This window comes from Megalops cyprinoides, chromosome 1, assembly GCF_013368585.1.
Source record: "Megalops cyprinoides isolate fMegCyp1 chromosome 1, fMegCyp1.pri, whole genome shotgun sequence".
Taxonomy (NCBI): Eukaryota; Metazoa; Chordata; class Actinopteri; order Elopiformes; family Megalopidae; genus Megalops; species Megalops cyprinoides.
The window spans coordinates 27010870-27026605 of NC_050583.1; the positions used below are offsets into that span (position 1 = coordinate 27010870).

Here is a 15736-nt window from a genome sequence, read left to right on the forward strand (position 1 = left end):
ATTAATTTTTATAAGCATATCATGTTATCTTTTAAGATAAGGAGGCTTTAATGTCTGACAATGATGGCAATTGTTGTATTTTTATCCCTCTGTTGTGAAAATCTAGAGAGGTTTTAGAGCGCTACTCAAATAAACACCAAGTAAACGCAGTAAATGAATACATAAGCCTATGCACAAAGGAGCTCTTTTGCCGGTCATTCAGCATTCCTTACCCAACTTCCCACAGTTCAGTGCATTTCTACATTGTAATAATCACACTTAAGCGGTCGGTGTCTCAGAATTTGAGTTTGATTTACTGTTAACGTGGAGCAAGTTTATGCATAACTTTTATACAGAAGGACCCGGTCTGAAGAACGGGGAAAATATAAGTACGTTTTGCTGCTTATGTACTCGTTACCCTTTATTTGTTTACGGTTTTGTAGGTAGCCTAGTTTGTTTGTCACATAATTTATCCCAGCTTCTATATGTGCTATGCCTGTCTAGCAAATGAAAAAATAGCATGTGCAAGACTGTATCCTTGTAGCTAGTATATGCGTGTGTTTCGGGCACTGACATAAAGTAAACGACAAAGCCTTTGTCACACATGGATGAATAAAAAGAGCTACTGCCGCTTTAAGAGTGGGTTGTTCTGTGTGCCGCTGTCAATGGGGATGTTGATATCGGCTCGTGCTTTAAGTCCTTTCGGGGATCAGTTAGTGATACAAATTCATTACCGGTGTTAACTGCTGAAAACCAGGAACAGTGGACATTTCGTGACATACATATTTTTATTATTTATTGATTTTTTCCCTTCTTTTTTGTTCTTGCTTCCTCGTTATTCTTCACTTCAATGTCTTCCGTTGGATGGTAGCCACCGAACATCCAGAATACCATCTCCTCTGCGATTCCTGATGGATGCTTATAACATGGCGATTTGTAATCGACCTCAGGACAGGAGATAAATACATGCTGAACGCTCACCGGAAACTATTGGGGTATCGTTGAAGGTAAGTGTATAATGCAAATGGTCGGTGTGCTGTGCATTACTAACGAGTATGTCTTTTTGTTCTGTTGTAGAGAGGAGCAGCCATTCACAGCTCACACTGCTGCGGCAGATACTTGACATAAGCATTCGGTTTCGGTCATACAGACCTGTTTTCAGCAGCAACAACAACAACAGCAAACAGACGGTTAGCTATCTGTCTGTAATAATTGGAATGTTCCTTTGATACCCACACGCCGTGCGGCAAAGCCGTATTAATTTCATTACAGATTGTAATTGCGTACTATTGTACTATTGCGATATTGGGATGCTTTTGTGGGGTCGCCTAAAGGGCTGTTCATACATGATAATGACATCCCTGCGCCTCTGATAGTCTAAAATTTCATTTCACATTGTTTCCGCTCCACTTTATTGCTTTGCAAGACAGCTTGCTTGCTACAGTAAGTCCCACGATATGGGGGTAGCGAACTGCAGAGACAGACAATTGTAGCCCGATAATGACAATATGAAAGATTATGCTAATATTTTTAGCATTTGTCTAGAAAAAGCATAGGCTATATTAAAGGAGCACGTAGCTATCGACATCAATTCTTATAACCAGGTGTTCATTAAAAATGCTTCCCCACCCGTATTGCGTAATATTTTTGTATTGTTTATAATCTTATTACCAGAAATGCAGCCGAGTTGTTTTTGATTATTATTATTTTTCCCTTGGATATAGCTGAACTAGCTGGGTAGACCTTCACTGCACTGCCATTGTAAAGCTTGAGAAGGGATCATTACAAAGTGATATCATAATTCAGAAACGAAAAATAAAGGTTTTCATAGAGAATGATGCAGCTCCGCTCAGAACTCATTACATGTAACCATATCCTGACACACACCCTAACCCACACTACACTATACCACAGACATATACACGTCGCACACATATACAAAGACATTTTGTCAAACGTGTCATACAATAATTCTACCAACATCTGTTTCTTGTGACTCATTAATTTAGTTTTGCACGTTTATTAGTGGTTTAACTGTTAAAATTGGGTAATTATTTAGAGGAAAGTGGAATGGCTTCGCTACATCTGGAGGGTTAAACAGATACACACAATCCCTTCCGCTGGCAGAACTTTAGATATTGTGTTACATAATTGCATTTAAATTGTAAACGTTGAAGCTTGAGAAAGAGCAGCGCCTTTTACCAGGGGACTGCAAGAAAAAAAAAAACTGAAAAGAAAAATGATGACAGTTTTCAGTTAATTATATTTTCACTTAAGGAATTTTTGGAATACACAAGGAAATAGATTGAATTTAGCTTTTAAACAATAGGGAAAAAAAACAGCTTGATGAATAAATACATTTTCAGATAAGGAAAGTTCCAAGTCCTCTTTTTTGTGTTTATTTTGCAGCATATAGCTAAAACATTGATTGATTTACACTATTGCATTATTATCTTAGGTCCAAAGCTATTGACATTTACTCTTTTATCCTGAATACAAATGTTCAAAATGCAAAAAAGAGTGTTTTTTTTTAAATGTGCAGCTCAGATGTTTACAACAGAGGTGGCTTGTGTACACAGGGTCTGAATTTGGGAAAGTCGAAATCTGAGACAAAATTCAAACTCCACCCCCTTTCCAAAACACACACCCACATACCTTCTTCCACTCAAACACACACACGCATACATGCATACAGACACACGTGCGCGTGCACACACACACACACAGAGTTTTCAAAGGTAGGCATTGCTGGATGCTTATTTCTTTTGCGTGAACTTCTGCAGGGTTCGTTTTTAGCAGAGTTATTCTAAATTGTGCTGACACAGTGGTAAATCCACTTAAAGCGCTGTATCATGTTAGCAGTGCTCCAATGAAAAGTGGCTGTCCAAGGCTGGAGGCTGGATTTCTTACAATGGTGTGACTGAAAGAAATGTAGAACAACTGATGAGTCCCAAGTTGTTTGCTACTACTTCTGTATTTCTCCCACTCCTCCCACTACAACTGATGACACTACTGCTGAATACTACAAAACAATACTTTAGACTTCTACACTCTGTGTATTCTACTGCTCTATTAAAGATGGTAATTTTGCAGATAATTGTAAAATGGGTCTACTGTGGGCTTATTGACCAAAATTATTGTTGTGTTAAATATTGTATATGGTGTTGTACACTTGAGCAGTAGATTTGTTTTAGAATTTCTGTCATGTTAACCAGCTTAACAAAGGTTAGATGAAGGGTACTGATATAATCTGAAAAGGCCTAGCAGTATTAGTCCCTTTGTTTGTGATTTGTTGTATGATCCTAAAGGGCTAAGATATTATGTAACCTCACTAACTGTAATTTATTGTTTGACTCTGCTTACTAATACTTTCATGTTGTCTCCCTGGATTAACCGTAGGATTGTAACCTGCTGGTTTTACATCAACATATCCACACTGCCACTATTCTGTAGCTGGGGCTGCAAGTAAATGTACTGTACTGTTTGATAGTATTTGTCATGTTTACATTTCTTTCAAGTAATAGAGGTCTGGTAAGCCCCAGACACAAGATGATCTGCTCAGACTTTTCCTACTGGTGTGAAGAAACTATTTGAGATACTTGTTTACATTATACTGTAACATTTGAGTTGATCTTTTTCTATCAGTTTTTTTTCTTGTATTTTGAACTAACAGACGTTTTCATTGGCCCACAGAGAGATGTCTGTCAACCAATGAGTCCATCTGTTCTTTCACACATCATTTCATTTTCACGTCTAGTGTTTGTCTAAACTGTGTTCAGAATCCAGCACTGTTGGTCTGTCATTTTAAGCAGCAGCCTCCTGAATGTTGTAATACCAGTTTAATATTTATAGCTGAAATCTTTTCAGCCTCAGTTCCAGTGCATACATATGTTTACAGCCTCTTGTTTTCTTTTTCTGTCAGCTTTAAATGCCGATGATGTCTGCTCCCAACGACCTCAAGTCCTCCTGTGTGCCGAGGAATGGCATGGTGAAGTTGCCCCCTCAGCCCAATGGCCTAGGCTCCGCCAGCATTACCAAAGGGACTCCAGCTGCCAAGAACCGCCTGTGCCAGTCATCCTCTGTGCCCACCATCCTGCTCCCCCCAAGCCTGCCATACCACATGGAGCCCCTCCCTACGGCTGCTTCTTTGTTAGGGTCTGATCTGGATACTGGATCCCCCACCTCTGATCTCCCCCCTCTCCAAAAGCTCTCCAAGCCCTCCCTGGAGAGACAGCTGGTACTGGATGAGAAGGTGTTGAACCGCCTGCTGTGGTACTTCACCACTGCCGAAAAGTGCATTCTGGCCCAGGTATGCAAGACCTGGCGGAAGGTGCTGTACCAGCCCAAGTTCTGGGATGGTGTGACACCCATTCTCCATGCCAAGGAACTGTATGCCACTCTGCCCAATGGCGAGAAGGAGTTTGTCAGCCTGCAGGCCTTTGCACTGAGAGGGTTCCATGCCTTCTGCCTGGTGGGTGTCTCCGACTTAGACATTTGTGAGTTCATCGACAACTACCCCCTATCCAAGAAGGGCGTGAAGTCTGTCAGTCTAAAAAGATCCACCATCACAGATGCAGGATTGGAGGTAATTACTGAACACTACCATTTTTGTAATGTCTTGTTATGATTTTTTTATTTTAGGACTCACAAAGGCAAGCTTTCGTTTTAATGAAAGAGTGGAAAACATATAATGTTTGTAGCCACATCTTTGAAGTGAGTACATCTTACAGATTAGGCAGTACATCTCAAGATTAAAAGACTTAGCACAAAATTAATATTCTGAAAACCAAACTGTATTGTGCCAAAAGCTTACATGTAAGGGTGTATTCGTTCCACAAAATAACCATAATCATAAGCATAAAAACAGTGTAATATTGCAACTATTTGTATATTATTGGTTACTAATGTGTATATTTTGTGTTGTAATGGGCTGGGAAGTGGGAGTGTTTGTGTGTGGGAAGTGAATACTCAAAATTATGATTCTTCTGTATTAGTCATTTCAACTGTTTAGTTTGCAAAATAATTAGATTGCAAAAAATTGCAAAAAAAAGACAACTGAAAATAATTTCAACATGCACGCTAGCTCTTTAATTCTATGGTCAGCCAGATAACTAGATAGCTAACTAGATACTCACAAAGGTTGAAAACCTACTGAGCTAGCTAACTAGCTAGCTAATAAGATTGTACATTTTCTGAGATTGCTAGCTAGCTATATAATTTGGTTGAAAATTGCTTGGGCTGGCTTGCTAGTTAACTCTTTGCCTAGCTAGCAGATAAGATTGACAAAATAGATTGAGCAAGCAATCTTATTTTACTTTCATGTGAGTAGTGTCATTCATACGGTCATAACATACATTACAAAAGAAATGTTTTCTCCACCAAAAACGCATTCAGCATACAAAAATACAAGGTTTCAAAGCAGGTCATCTATGTAAATCAGTAAAAACTATTTACAAAAATATGTCTACCATTTAAATTATTCATATCAAAATGAAGCCATGTTACGCTAAACATTGTATGTTAAACATTACCTGAGAATTACCAAACAAACTGAGCAAGTACTGTACCAAAGCAATGCTATCAAAACCTCCACCAAAAATATTTTGTGTAACGTGACCCTTGATTTTTGCATCTTTTTTGTTTCTTGCAGAATGTGGTCTTTCAAGCTTGTTTTGTATTCAGTTATACAAATATATATTATATAATACAATATATCCAAGTACATTCAAACTTAAACTTATAATATTTAAAATGATAATTGTAAAGTGAAGTCATCTTAATGTCTCAGGAGACAGACATGGGTGCTCTATGAATGTGATAAAAAGTTTGGACAGTAGTTCTGTGCTTGGTGCTTCTGTCTATATTATTTTGGACACACTTAGTATTGCAACTATATTTCTTGCAGCATAGAAGTTTTCCCCAAGGTGCCTTTATCTAGCACATTCCTGTCCAGCTGTCTGGAATTTACAATGATTCTCATGTAAATTGAGGGCACCCTTGATAGGCCTTCTTTTCTGTTGACACTGTTTTTGGCAAGTGCTTGTGTTACAATGCTGAAACCTCTACAGAATGTGGATGAAGCAATGGCACTATTTGTGAGGGGTTCATGTGAAGATGACAATGAGCTCTTCACGAGGCCTTTTTGGCCCTGGTTACACTTGGTTTTAAAATGCATCTTGGGCGATCGGATCACAAGTGGACAGCCGAGACACACCGCCATTTACACCTGTGTCTAACATGCATCTCCAAGGGGTCCAGCTGACCACTTGTGTTCAGATTTCGTCACTGCCTACGTCACCCCGCCTACGTCAGTCTCTGTTGCCAGATTTGTTTAGCATGGGCTAGCTAAAGGCGTGTTTCCATTGGAACGGGGCCGGGGTAGTTTTATGGGGCCGGGCCGTTTACAGGGCCAACCCCCTCCTCGGTTCTTTCAGCCGTTGTGTTTCCATTAGGAGAGTAAAGACCCCGGTAGGACCCACTGACCTTTGGTATTGACATAATCATTCTTCAACGGTTTTGATTGCAACGTAATCGTTTTGCGACAGTTTCGATACGACATCAACATAAACATACACAGCTTGCATACACAGCTATGATGGCGATGAATCTTCAAACTGGAAGAGGACATTTAGAGGGCTAAGAGAGCAAGAGAGGAATCTAGACAGAGAAAACAAACATGTTTCAAGAACCAATATACATGTATGGGCTATTCCAACTGTTGAGACTGGCAGGACAAAGTAATTTGTGACTTGCAAAAGAGCGCAGGACAAGATGAAAAAGGAAGAATGTTAGAAAAGCATTTTTTTGTCACTAAAACAACCACCACATCCTGCATTGATGACGTATGTTCCTGTTATTACATCCTTGTTGGGGATGCATTCAGGACGCATTAGCGCTTACACTACAAAAGATATGTGGTCAAATGTGTCCCAGACCACCTCGGCAAATGGTTTGAGTGATCGGATCACAATGCGTCTTGGTGGTTGTTTACACTTGTATTTAGAGCTGCATTTTAAAACCAAGTATAAACGGGGCCTTTGAGAGAGATAACTGGGCGTGGGTTGAGGGCAGAGAATTGTATGGCTGTCCAATAACTGTTGCTGAGCTGTGCAGGACAACAGCTGGGATTTTGCAGGTCCTGAATTGCTCTAGGCATTTTGGTCCAATACCTTCGATTTCAGTCTGGTTAAGGTCAACAGTAAACTAATATTGAAACTGCAGCACAAGGCAGAATGCATGTGCTTCTAGAGTTGTGAGGTAAAACTTGCAGTGTCAGATTTATGCAGGCTAGTTTAGAATATATTTATTTTCTGATCGTTTTTCCGATGGTTGTTCCTTATAGTTTTCCTTTCTTGTCAGAATGTCATGTCAATGTTATGTTAATCAGGGATGTTACAAGATGAGTGTTTGAGTATTTTATTTGGTTATTTGTTTGGTTATTTGGTTGCTCATTTCAGGGAGTGAGTCTGCATATGGTAATCATGAAGGGAACCAAGGTAGAGTCTAAATGCTCAAAGAGAGTGAAAATTACCTCCTGTTTTGTAGTTTTTTTTGACATGGTCAATAGGAATATGTCAAGAGAGGACAATGAAACTGTTCCCAAGCCAGGAAGATCATTCTCTTTTATGCTGCTTATTTTTATCCTGCTGATGAGCCAGCATGGCTACAATATCATGCTGTAATAGCACTGTATATGCAGGGACAAGATGGGGTGGTGTTTACATTAGTGGGCTCAACTTTTATTATCAACCGAATCCTTAAAATGGTTGGAGAGAAAACTGAACTGTTCACATCTGCATCATGGATGCTAATACTTTCGTAAATGTCTGAAAGACGAAACCTCAAAACTTTTAAAGAATCACAAACTGAAACAATACCCAGGCTAAGTCCAGAACAGTTTTTCCCTGATTTAACTGGTCTTTTTTCCATATTCAGTCCGAGTTGGCCTGTTGAATATACAGCAGCTCTGCCACAATTATATTTTACAGCCGAGATTAAAATTGCCTTTATGACCTATTGAAATTGCCTTTATGACCAAACAGAGGATTGCTCTGTCTTCTTCCACCAGTGAAACAGTGTCACAGTTTGCAATTGATGAACCTAAAACAATTGTTGCTAACTAGTGACTGGAGCTGGGAAAATGAGCATTGGTTTCTTTGGCATGTTATGAATTGAAGAATCATTGGAGTCACAAGCCTAAAGAGGATCACATGACTTACATGTCCTTTTCCCGTTCATCACGTGGAACTTGTAGAGATGATGAAAGGACATTCAATGCGAGGACACTGTATAATACACAAAGAACACACTGATTTTGACTGCAACCAACCCTCTGAGAATTGCAAAACCTCACATGGCAATTACTACATTTAATTTATGTCATAGATCAAAACTTGGGGCTGCACTATAGTGGAAATATCACAGCTTTGGAAAGCCAGATTTTATTCATGTCTTAATAATGCAGTCACTAGTTCATTTGCTGAATATTTCTAAAATATGTCTAATAATTGTGTTTGTTTACAGTGTTGATTTATTTTTTAAAGGCTGTTACCATTTTGAATGCCACTGACATTTTGCTGGAGCATTGGTTCTAAATATATACTGATGTGTAGTCAGCACAGGGAATTGCAGATTCAGAAATTGCTGTGGGCTAGCTTTTTAATCAGGATTTTAGAAATCCTATCACACGTTTTTGCAGAAAACATCATTATAACTGAGGTTAATTATGTTCAAGCTGTTGGTCTAATGACAAAAATAAACAAGGTCTTGTAAAATACGGTAACATTTTTAAAAGTATGTTTTTTGATTTAAAAAGATTCAAAGAAGAATGCCTTTTGAGAGGAACAAAATTTATTTGCTTATGATGACTGAGGGAAAAGATATAGAAGTTCATTTTTCAGGAATTAGGACTGATCAGCATGAAGCCTATATCAAATAAATTATAAATACTACTAGTATAAGAATATCTACCACTATGACTGTACAATCTGACTGTACAGTCTTTAATTACAGTAAAAGTGAACACCACCATCCTTCCAGGATATTGTTTTTTTACACAGTCATGTAGCAGTCATGCCAGTATAGTCATTCATTTGGACAGGAATAGCTCCCATGCGTGCTTGTTTGTTGCCAGATCACATTTTTTGTGGTTTTTACAAGATCGCGTTACCTACGTGGTACGAGCTGGCTGGAAGTTGGAAAATGAGTGACTGCGTGCAGCAGGCCTGTTTGGCCCACTGTGGACCACCCCATCCTCCTGATGCAGGACCCCAGTGGTGATGCAGCCCAGTTGGTTCCATATCTGGCAGCTCATTGCCCCATCACACAAGCAGAAACAGAATCTACTGTTCAGGCAGTGCAGGGACCTGCTCCTGGTAGCTCTTCCTTTGAGACTGAAGAAAAAATGAAATGCAAAAATTCAGATTGAACAGATGCTGTTGACAAAGTGCAGTTGCTTTTTTGGGCACAGTATCCAGTGTTGCTATACCCTGTCAGCAGTTCTTTGCTCTGTGAAAGGAAGCAGAGTATTTGTCCTGGACAGGGACGGGGGGGGGGGGGGGGTTCTAATGTTTAAAATTGATAAGCCTAGTCAGACGCATTGTGCTTTGTATGTGGTCGTAGAACCCTGAAACTAGGCACATAGAAATTAAATGACACCATGAGTAATATCTTTAGGGAGCCCTGCAAAACCCTTTGGTTTCAAATAGCCCTGTGCATGACACTGCTTTTTTAGCCTGTACCCTATTGTGCTGTAATTATTCTACACCCTAGATCATTCTAAAAGAAATGGTAGAGCAGCTGACATGTGTTCCGAGCTGATCCATAGGAGATTCATTTTGAACAGCAGAGCTTCTTGTAGTAGTTAGTCACCCTCATGGACGAAACGCTCCAAGGGAAATGTTTCAATTCCATTTCCCCCTGCACATGGCATTAAAGCATGCAGAGGAGGAAACCACAGCGTTCCATGTCTCCTGTGGCCAGCACGTGTGGACGAAGACTGACGTGTCAGCATTCTTTGTAAGATGTCAGGGGAACCTCAGCATTTCCGTGGCAGTGGCTTAAATCTACACACAAATATACTGACTAGCTTCTACTGTGCTTTTCAGATCAGTTAGCATTATTACTGAAATGTTTAATAGTGGTGGTATTGTATTATACCTTCCTCCCCCGTCTGTAAAAGAGAACCTTTACAAATAATTTTCTCTTTCAAATTACAGCATACAGTCTCTCAATGAAATACACCTACAAGGGTTGTCAGTCCTGATCATCATCATTCTACTTAAATTTTAGAAAGTCATTTTTGTAAGGAGCTGATGTCCTGCTCTCTCTGCAGGTGATGTTGGAGCAGATGCAGGGCCTGATGCACCTGGAGCTCTCGGGGTGTAACGACTTCACCGAGGCGGGGCTGTGGTCCAGCCTCAACGCGCGGCTCACCTCCCTGAGCGTCAGCGACTGCATCAATGTGGCCGACGACGCCATCGCCGCCATCTCCCAGCTGCTGCCCAACCTGTCGGAGCTTAGCCTGCAGGCCTATCACGTGACCGACACGGCCATGGCCTACTTCACCGCCAAGCAGGGCTACACCACCCACACGCTGCGCCTGCACTCCTGCTGGGAGATCACCAACCACGGCGTGGTCAACATGGTGCACAGCCTGCCCAACCTCACCGCCCTCAGCCTCTCGGGCTGCTCCAAGATCACCGACGACGGCGTGGAGCTGGTGGCCGAGAACTTGCGCAAGCTCCGCAGCCTGGACCTGTCCTGGTGCCCGCGCATCACCGACATGGCGCTCGAGTACATCGCCTGCGACCTCCACAAGCTGGAGGAGCTGGTGCTGGACCGGTGAGTCTTTCGGCTGGCTGAGGAGAGCCAGAGCTATGCTGTGTTGGAAATTGGGTTTTCTTCCAGCGGAATCCTGATGTAAGGAAAGTGGGAAGTTATGACAGAGCTTGTAGTGAGATCTCAGGTTTGCCTGGTTTTCATCTAATCCTCTCTGTTCTCATGGTCTCTGTTCAGGTGTGTGCGCATCACTGATACGGGGCTGGGCTACCTGTCCACCATGTCCTCTCTGCGTAGTCTCTACCTGAGGTGGTGTTGCCAGGTAGGGCTTTCAGAGCTTTGCTTCACATCTCATTTCAGATGGCTGTGTCTTTAATGCACCTCTGAGTGAGAAGGTAACATGCTCTGACACAAACAGGACTGACTGCTGTTCAATCTTTGCAGGTGCAAGACTTTGGCTTACAGCACCTTTTCAGCATGAAGAGCTTGCGCCTTCTGTCTCTTGCAGGTATGCTCAGTTACTGTTGTGTTGTTTTCCCCTCTCCTGTTTCATAGTTTGGAAACAAGAAACCTGAGATACCTATGGCTTGGTTGTAATAGGTTGCAGCAGGTTTGATCATGTGTTTTGGAGAGGAGCGAAGTATCGCAAATCATAAAATAATTGTTTCTTCTTGGAAATGAAACATGTATGTATAAATAATGAGATTTTCACTGGCATTCGAGTTGACAACAATCCTGAAGCCTCAGCAGTGGATGGACAGGTTTCTTTAAGCGATGAGAAGAATTTCCATTCATTAGCATTCTCCTAGATGTTTGCACAGTGAGGCTGTGAGAAGGATAATCATTCATGATGTGACAGACGCATCTGAACAATGTCTCCTCAGTATGATCAATAAAACAGTGTCTCTTACTTTGCGGTCTCTTCACGTACTAAGCGGCCTGCTGTGTGACACCTTCCTGCCATGACGCCCTTTTCTGTCTGTCCCAGGCTGCCCCCTGCTGACCACCACGGGCCTCTCTGGCTTGATTCAGCTTCAAGACTTGGAGGAACTGGAACTGACCAACTGTCCGGGGGCCACCGCTGAACTCTTCAAGTACTATTCTCAGCACCTGCCTCATTGCATGGTCATCGAGTAGTGAGGGGGGAGGGAAGACAGAGCACTGCGCCACAACACCAAAACCTTCTCCTTCAGTCGATAAAAAAAATAGAAAGCCGACCAAACCAACATTATCCCGAGCCTGAGGGGGACAGGAAAAGGGAACACGGATAAGGAAAAGATGGAAGAGGAAAAGCAAAAGAAATGCTGGGACATACAAATTAGAGGGTCGTGACTGACTGACCTGTACAAAAAGGGGAAAGCCTAAGATGAAAGACACTTCAGAGGAAAAGAATTCTGTCAAATCAAACACCGTTCAACACCATCACCCACACATACATACACTTGCACACACACACAAACAGCGTATGAAATGCGGAAGCCCGACAGACAATGAAACTTAGCTTCGGTGTGACATCATTCCGTGTTTTTTCAACTAATAAAAAAGCGTGTACAGGCTCCTCTGATATCGCCCCATTCTGGCAGCTGGAGAACAGAGAAAGAGGGGTGAGTTCAGGAGAATGGCGGCACCCAACCTCTCACACTCTTCAAGATGCCGATACCCCCATCCTCATGTCTGTGTCTTAAGAAAAAAAGGAAAAAAAGCTAATTCGATTTTTTTGTCCAAGCTGCACGCTTACTCGCTTGTTGTCATGCATTTTTTTTAATATTATTTTTCTAAATATAATTTTTTGATTAACAGGATAAATCTAAAAAAAACATTTGTGGTAAGCAATCAAGTATAGGATTTTCTGGAGGAAAGAGACCCCTCCACAAATGAACAAGGTTGAGTGCAGAAAAAATGCGCAGTGGTTTGAACAGCACTGCCGTTGTGCAGGGGTCAGAGGTCGACCCAGACACGAAGCTTGCGGCCTGGAGATGAAGCCTTCGGGATGGACGCTGGGCTGTTTTGAGGGGAAGGGGAAATTAGAGGTGGAGTAACTTACTACTTTCTCTTACTTGTGGTCATGAGGGACTTTGCTGTGTAAATGTTGAATAACACGCCCAGCTTGGCCTTTACAAATGACACCAATCTCTTTCCGTTTTGGAAGTCATATAATATTAGTGGCTTGTGTGCAGGTTTGAGTGTTCAGCTAGAGGTGAAACTGCAATCCATTTCCTCTGGTCTCTGTGGTTGCCAGTGCTGCCCAGTGTGGGAGACAGGTGAAACACTCCAAAGGACAGAAGTTGCATGTAATATTTGTTATTTCTGATCTGGCCAAATGTTCATACAGTACATACAATAACATAACACATTAGTTGTGCTAGAGCACCTCAGAGTGAATGAGGTAACTACTGTTTCAGGAATGGAAGCACACACTGTCAGCCATATTGTGCAAGACCATATGCAAAATTATACCATTGCATTGCATTGCATTGTAATATGTAATTAAAAATAACTTACGTAACGATACATTTACAAATACTGTATACAGATGTACATTGATGGATGGGAGTGGACTATTTGAAATTGATTTTGAAGAATTGCAGAATATATTAGCCTAGACCATTTTCAAGAGACAAGAGTTATGGAGGGAATCCGCTAAGTCTGTTGAGCACTGGCTCAACACCACCTTAGATGTAATGAAGGGGCATTTTTCCCACCCCAGGCCTGCTTTCCTGCTCCTCTCTGGCTGCTCTGCACTCCAGCAGCAACCCTTTCATGTTCTCAGTTCTTTTTTTAACCATATGTTACGGTACAATTAATAGTTGGCGGGGCTTTTTTAACTCTTTGCCTGGGAGGGTGAAAGCTCCACCCATTTCTCTCCAGCTCCTTGTTTTCGTTTTCTCATGTCGTCCTCCTGATGGATTTATTTCTCGAGACACAGCGCTCTCTCGCTCTGCTCTGTCTATGCCTGACCTCCACGACAGTCTCTGTTGTTTGAAGAGCGTGGCAGAGAGAATGTAGAAGCAGTTTACGCCAGCGCTGGGCTTCCAGCCAGGCCTGCAGACAGGTCTGAACCTTTAACACACATGCATGCGACTAACGGCATGCTGTTTACATTCTTTTTCTCCTAGAAAGACTCAAGTTTCCTGTCACCATAATCTGTTGTTGGAAGGACGTGGTGTTTATCCAGAGTTTGGTTAACATCAGACATACCTATGGGGGGAAGAGGCTTTATGTCATAATGGGGACTTCTGGTGGCTATATTCAGCCCTCCTTCTCTCAGTAGCAACTATGTAAGATAAAAACCGATGTTACTAAGACAGAATGAATGAATCCCCATCATTCTGAAGCCACTATTTTATTGAGCTTGCTTGCCTCCAGTTAGATTGGACTTTTCCAAGCTTGGACCGGGTCATTTTGCTTTTAAGAGCAGCCAAACAGCTAGAGGCCTCTCTGTGTTGGTGAAGGTCAGGTTGGACAGGCAAAGGGAAGGAGAACGAAGGAGTTTATCTTGGAATTGTAAGGTTTCTACTCCAGAGGTAAAGCAAGACACTGGGATTTGATTCCTCTGAATGGGCACAATGACAGCAGAGCACTGACACCCGGTTTCCACCCCATCACCCTCTCATGTGTTTCCTTTACTTATTTATTGATGGAATTATGTATTTATTTACTTGTACATCCCAGTGTGAATATCTATTTATGTATGAGTATTTATTTATTTATATATTTATTTACTGAGGAGTCTTACGGAGAAGTGGGTCGTGTTGTTTTGGGCTGGCTTCAACCTTAAAAGGGAACAGTGTGAAAAAAGGGATTTTGGAGCCATTATTATTGTCTTCCCATTCTCTCTGTGCTCATAATCCAACTTGGCCATCTGTTGAACTGGCGGAAGTGTTCTGCAGAATCGGCAGTAGTTTGCAGTGGCTGCTTGCTGTGGTACTCGTATTTTCCTGGGTGGTCTCGTTGGTAACAGCCAAGTTGAGGGGAGGGTAAGAGAACGGGCACTTGCACGAGCAGGAGTGAGGATGGCTGGTGTAATACAGTGCAGCACTGTCTGCTGAAGCTGGCTTTTCTCACTTAGTTGTGCTTCAGCTGCCCCCCTGACTGTTGTCGCTTATGGTGGGATGTTTCTCATATTACTTTTGCTCATCCAAGTTCTGGATCTGTGTGTCAGGTGACGACAAGCTTCACAGTGCAGTGATATGACAACAGTTTCAGTAGATAAAGTTGACCAGTGTCATCATCATGTTATATCAGAGTTGTGATAAAATTGCACAGGTACACATGCAAGTCTGTTGTGAAGTCCATGTTTTAAAATAAACGCTTTGCTCTTTTTGGACTAATCCATGACATGTGGCTTTTGCCAGCATTTTGGTCGACAGTCAAACCTGGACACTTGCCTGTTCAGCAGCAGAAGAGGTGCCTCGGTACACAGTGGCACTCTGACCCATTTACTGAGGGTGAAAAGGCTTGGCTGAGGCTTGTTAATTTGGGCTTAAATCTAAGCACATGCAGTGGAAAGGATTTGTTTCTTTGTTTTTGACCCTTTGCTTTTTCCCCCAATAGGAATTCACCTGAACATGTTAGTATTTACTACAGGATGATATGGTATATGTATACATATATATATATACATTGAAATATATACATATATAAATATTACTCACTGGGGCATGCATATTGGATGAAGGATGTTGTCCAGAGCCCACAGTGCAATTCTTGTGGTGTTCATTTTTAATTTTTGGGATTTATTTTGTTTTTTGGAAGATGGTCTGGCTTTGGCTTATGGCAGTGAAAAAGGAAGGGGTAATTGTACCCGGTATCCAGTCTTACAAAACTGCATTTGTGAACCTGTTTGCCTGTTAGTGAAGTGAGTAAAATATTTAACCAATATGCAAAGAACACAGCAGAAGTACAGCAGCTTATTGTACTGTGAACTACTGTTTGTACAGTAAGTTACCAGGCATCATTAAACCTCTTACAGTACGTA

General features: G+C 41.6%; 1 protein-coding gene across 1 annotated transcript; it reads left to right on the forward strand.

Moving 5' to 3' along the window:
• The first annotated feature begins 671 nt into the window (after positions 1-671).
• On the forward strand, positions 672-15317 carry LOC118769529 (F-box/LRR-repeat protein 16-like). Its single transcript, XM_036516696.1, has 6 exons — positions 672-986; positions 3902-4564; positions 10313-10821; positions 10996-11080; positions 11203-11266; positions 11747-15317. The coding sequence occupies exons 2-6, from the start codon at positions 3908-3910 to the stop codon at positions 11893-11895; spliced, it is 1464 nt and encodes a 487-aa protein (XP_036372589.1). The 5' UTR covers positions 672-986; positions 3902-3907; the 3' UTR covers positions 11896-15317.
• The last annotated feature ends 419 nt before the right edge of the window (positions 15318-15736 follow it).